A 5,414-nucleotide genomic window follows, 5' to 3' on the forward strand; every position below is an offset into this window, starting at 1 on the left:
ATTACTCCTAGTTTTTTCACCTTTTCCTATCAAATTTCCATCAGTGTCATAGATCTTAGCAGTTTTATTTCCAAATTCAGCTTTGCAACCTACATTGCCTAACTATGATACACTCAATAAGTTGTAGTTAAATCCTTCAACATAGTATTCATTATCACATGAAATTTTCTCTATGAGTTTAATAGAACCTTTTCCTTTGATTTGACATGGGCCATCATTATCAAATCTAACACTATTTCCATCATATTGAGTAAAGGTAATGAACTTACTTTTATCTCTTGTCATGTGATGTGAGCATCCACTATCTATGATCCACTTGTCATTCTTTTTCACATAGGTAACCAATGTTGTTGCTTCATCTTCATCTTTATTTGATTCATCCTTCATGGCCATGTAGACTACTTCATCATCATTCTCATCACAATCTTCTTCAACAATATAGCATCTCTTGCCTTTTTCCTTGTAGTCTTTGCTATCATCTTCTCTTTTGTTCCTATACTTGTTTCCTTCTTTGTAGTTCTTTTTCTGTGTACATCTTATAGAAATATGACCTACTTCATTGCAATTGAAACATATGATAGGGAGCTTACCTTTGAATTTACCTTTGTCTCTATGGAATCTCCTAGCTTCTAACTATTCCACATCTTCCTCATCTATGTTGCTATCACTGGATGCATGTTTTCCCTTTCTTCTCTTCTTTCCTGATGTCTCTTCCTCAGAGTCTTTTATTGTCATCCTTGCCTTGAAAGTAGATTTAAGGTTCTCAGGTATGGAGTTATCAAAATTGGACAATTCAAATGCAGTAAGTCTTCCCACTATTCCTTCAAAGGTTAGTGTGTTTCCTTGTACACACCTTAGCTCTTGGATGGCTGAAAATCTAATAGCATAGATAGGGAGAAAAGTTCTTAAGTATTTGTTGATGATAGTTTCTTCTTCTAATTGACCACTTAGAATTCTTATTGCACTTACCACTTCTTTCATTCTTGTAGTATATTGAGCAACATTTTCACCTTCCTCATTTTCATGTCATCAAACTTTCCTCTTAGGCTTTCTCTCTTTGCCTCTCTAGACATTCTAATCTCCTCCATAGATATCTAATAGGTCTTTTCACATTTTGAATGCAGTTTCACAATCTTTGATATCATCATATTCCTCATAATTAAGTGCAAAGGCAATCTCCAACATTTCTTGATTATGCGCCTTCTTTTTATTCAAATCATCTATAGTAAGAGGTCCTGTTGGATTTACATGTTCTATTCCAATTGAGGCTTGTGCATAGTCACCTATTGATCCAAGATGAAATTTCATCAGACTTTGCTATGTAGCAAAGTTCTCTTTTTTGAACTTGGGAACTTCTCTCTTGGACATCTTGATCTTCCTACTTCTAGTACCTTGGAACTAAATCAGCAGATGGGTTTGATACCAATTGTTAGAAATACTTTAGAATAACTAAGAGGTGGGGCATGAATTAGTTATTCAAGGTCCAAAATTTCCTATTCAAACTTTTCACTAAGTATAGTGAGCCCATTCATTAATTCTTGCTTTAACTTCTCTAACTAGCAAGTTACTGTAAATCAACATGCAAGCATAACATATAGAAGATCAACACATAACAAAGTGATTTATGTGGAAACCTAATTTGGGAAAAACCACCAGTAACATGCTACTCAATTCTCACTCTTCTAAAGTGATGCCCTGTGAAAGGCTTGCCTTGTTAAAAGCTTACAACACATTATTAAATGTGACTTTGTCAGAGGATTCACTAATAGATTTGGGAGTGTTTTGCGACGTCAATTTGCATTTGGGTTTTTTTTTGCCTTATAGCCCAACGACGTCGCAATTGCGACGTCGTCGGGCTATAAGGCAAGAAAAAAAGAGGCGCATTGCTCATTATCTGCTGCCACCGAATCGAGCTCCGTTGCCACCGAGAATTATTACTGCCTCCAAATCGCCAAATCGAGCACCCAAGGTATGGAAAATTTTCTTCTGCTTCTTTCTCCTCCTTTTTCCTTTTTATATGCTCTGGAAAAAAACTCAGTAGGGACACTACAGAGATATTATCATAATGGCCCAGATTCGCTTTTCGCAAAGCCAAAATTCTTTCTTTAACATACTCGCTTACCTTGTCGCGGAGCTCCATGCCTATCATCAGGGTTGATGGGAAAATGGGTGAAAGCTGCACTAGAAGCCCATGAAAGCCACAGTCAATATCTGCAAATTGAATTTTCTTTTCTTGACCAGTTGAGGCAGAACATGCATTCGTTGGTTTCAAATCCTTAGAGTTTGAGACTTCGTGTTCTTCTTGAGCTTCACCATTAGGGTTAGGCGCTGGAGATTTGTTGTCTTGGAGATGTTTTTTAGAGAAATATGAAGGGAAATGGTCGGCATAATCAAATTGATCCGGACAGAGAGGTACAGGAAAGTGCGAATCACTGAGAGGATTGCTGTGAGCTCGCGCTCTGTAAAAATGCTTCCTTGGATGCTTCACGGACACACAATGCTCTCTAGCATGCGACATTGCTCAAATTCAAGGGTTTTTCTTCACATTTCTTGACGAGATTTTAGAGAAGCTCTGTGGTGAAGAATGGCTGTTGCAGAACCTCCTGGATGAATGGCTGCCGTAACACGCCTCCCGTTGTCTTGTCATATTTCTTCAAGATCTTTGCAACCCCTGTGTAGTCATGGTCTCGCTCAACGGACAAATTTGACAAAACGGGGGTTTTGAATTTGAGAAAGGGGGAAAATTAGGGACATAGTCCATTATTAACCTTACATACCTCTGATAAACACATTCGAAAACCTTTTGTCTTTTTAGGAACCCCATATACATCTGATAAACACATTCGAAAGCATTTCATCTCTTTTGGAACTATTGGAATACTTTCAACAACATTAGTGATACTAGATGATGCTCCAATAGGTCCAAGGCAGATGTTGCAATGACTAATACAAAATGAAGGTGTTGCAATATTTAATGTAGAGTGTCTGTTTGAACTTGATACTGGTATTGTGTTTTCTATGGAACAAATGAGAAGCAATTATTAGAAAATAAATAAAATATAAACTGTCCAAATGCAGGAAAAAATTAAATGAAAATTTATTGCTTGTTAAATATACTTTCAGATGTAAAATGGAGGTTTTTTAGTGTGTTGATATTTAAAAAATCACATTAAGTATTATTGCTGACATGTTATCATTGTCTTTTTATTATGATTAGTATTATTTTTCTATCTTCTTTGTGTCATCAATCAACAATATTTTTCTTTCATGTCATTTTAAGTTAGTATTTAATGTTGAAACAATACAATTATGTACAAGGTCTTGAAGGATTGGAGAACAATGGAGTCTATTCGAACAATGTGTGAGAAGGTATATTTGAATTATTATATATTAATGTATTTGATTTAGAGCTCTACTAGAATTGATGTTTTATTTTTAGATTATAGGCTTGTAATTGAGCTATTAACAGTTTACAATACAGTTACAATTGGATTGAAAAAATGAATTACAAAACTGTCACATAAAATTAGATTTAAAATTTGATACATGCCCAAAAATCTTGAGGAAGATGTACCTTTAATTGTCAAAGCCAAAGGTTCTAGAGATCTTGATGAAATTTGACAATCATCATTTGATTTTAAATGAGTTGAAGATTTTCCTTTAGAAAATGACTGGAACTGCTCCACATGCTCTAATATCTTACGAGCTGCCACTCCAGATTGTTGCGACACTAGAAGTTCATATGCCAACAAAACCCCCTCCTTCTCTGTTTCCATTGGTTTCTTGATAACTGCAATCAAAAGAAAGAAAGAAAACACTTCTGTTATAATCTATGATATCAAGTAATGTGTACATGGATTTATAGAAACTTACAGCAATATAAGCATATTCGATACTTCTCAAAAGAACTATTTAACTGTGTTACAAAGAAGACGTGCATACATGTTTCCTATAAGATTTCAATTTATGACCTCTCACCCATGTATTTAGCCTAAATGTATTAAATATAATAAATAAATAATTTATTTGATTGAATTGTTAAGTAGCTGATTGAAATGCACCAAAATTACCCAATGGGAAGTCAGAGCTTGTCCTTTGTCGGTTCATCCTCAATGGCATATAAGAGCGTCTCCCACTTTTTAACAGCTGAGATGCAAATTGTATCATGTCAACAACCAATATTTTATCTCAAATAGCCAGAATCAAAGGCAATCATGGAGGGGAAAATATTGTGTTGCCCACCTGTCGTCCACCTATAATTGGAAACTGTATGGACAACCACTTAGATTCTGTAGTGCTTACAAGCACAATAAAAATATTCATGGAATAAAGGACACTATAACTTTTTAGCAATTTTAGAAGTAAAATAGGTATTCATATGGAGGAGATATTTCTTACATATTTAGTATTCATTCTTTTATAAATATGAACAGTACATTTAGTGGTGATTGCATTTAGAAGATGTTTACAGAAAAAAAACATTAGATCTTGCTAACCTCTTTAAAGTGAGAGCTACCATCATCTATATCCCTTCTTGCCCTCTTCCTCATGTGATCTTGCTCTGCATTTTGCATGTTATTTGCTTCCTCTTCAACCTCTTTAAAAGTGCGCTTCCTAGAGATATATGAGTATAACCATTTTAGTGCATACTCTCTAAGAAGACAACTCTTTTCATTATCTCCTTTGCAACTGCCATTACCCTCTTTGAAATTCTTAACAGAGTTATTTCCTGATTTTGTTCTTTGTGCAATGTGATGCTACAGTAAATGTTTCTTCTTTGTTTGAAATCTAAATTTTATGTAGAATGAATGTATGTTTCCAAGTTTCCTCTTCTATTTCACAAAGATCACACCTTTTCCACTGTGGGTCTGAACTTTTTAGTTGCAAATTGCTCGTGTAGATAAGCTTTGTCAGGAAAAAATAATCAAACAACAGATATCCGCTGTTAAATTTTGTGGTTTCTAATTGAACTGCCTTTTCTAATCTAGGTGATATGGCCTTTAGGAATACAGTTTTGCAGCATCTATCTAGCCAAAATTAAGCATTTTTACAGAAACAATTATTGGCAAATAATTGTATTATGATTTATTCGTGGTTTTCACAGTCTGTTCGATTTTCGTCCTGTAAAATAATCACTAATCAGCGATTGGAAAAATTGGCTTTCAAAAAAGTCATTAAATAGAATGCCAACCGAATCTTAGTCTTGAAATAATTTAGCTCAGAAATAACGACCAACATTTGAAGACTTAAAACTTTTATTACTCTTAAATACAAAACCTTCATTTAAAATCTAAGTTTCCCTCTTTGTTTTCATCTCTCTTTTATTAATTTCGCCAATCAATTTTTTCAATCCTGAAGTTCATATATTTTCACTTTTATTTTTATTTTTATTTTTAGAGTTATTATTATTTTTA

The 5,414-nt window shown here is 34.2% G+C and overlaps 1 protein-coding gene across 1 annotated transcript; it reads right to left on the reverse strand.

Annotated features, from left to right (window-relative positions):
• Positions 1 to 1,762: 1,762 nt before the first annotated feature.
• Positions 1,763 to 2,518, reverse strand: LOC149541737 (tRNA (guanine-N(7)-)-methyltransferase-like). The gene has a single exon (XM_089795657.1). It carries the CDS (start codon positions 2,516 to 2,518, stop codon positions 1,763 to 1,765), a length of 756 nt encoding a protein of 251 aa, XP_089651783.1.
• Positions 2,519 to 5,414: the final 2,896 nt, after the last annotated feature.

The sequence above is a fragment of the Cupressus sempervirens genome, chromosome 8, assembly GCF_028749045.1.
Source record: "Cupressus sempervirens isolate cs-2001-9-10 chromosome 8, ASM2874904v1, whole genome shotgun sequence".
NCBI lineage: Eukaryota > Viridiplantae > Streptophyta > Pinopsida > Cupressales > Cupressaceae > Cupressus > Cupressus sempervirens.

Coding starts and splice junctions, on each gene's coding strand:
- LOC149541737 (XM_089795657.1), bottom strand. CDS start 2,518: ATGTCGCATGCTAGAGAGCATTGTGTGTCCGTGAAGCATCCAAGGAAG.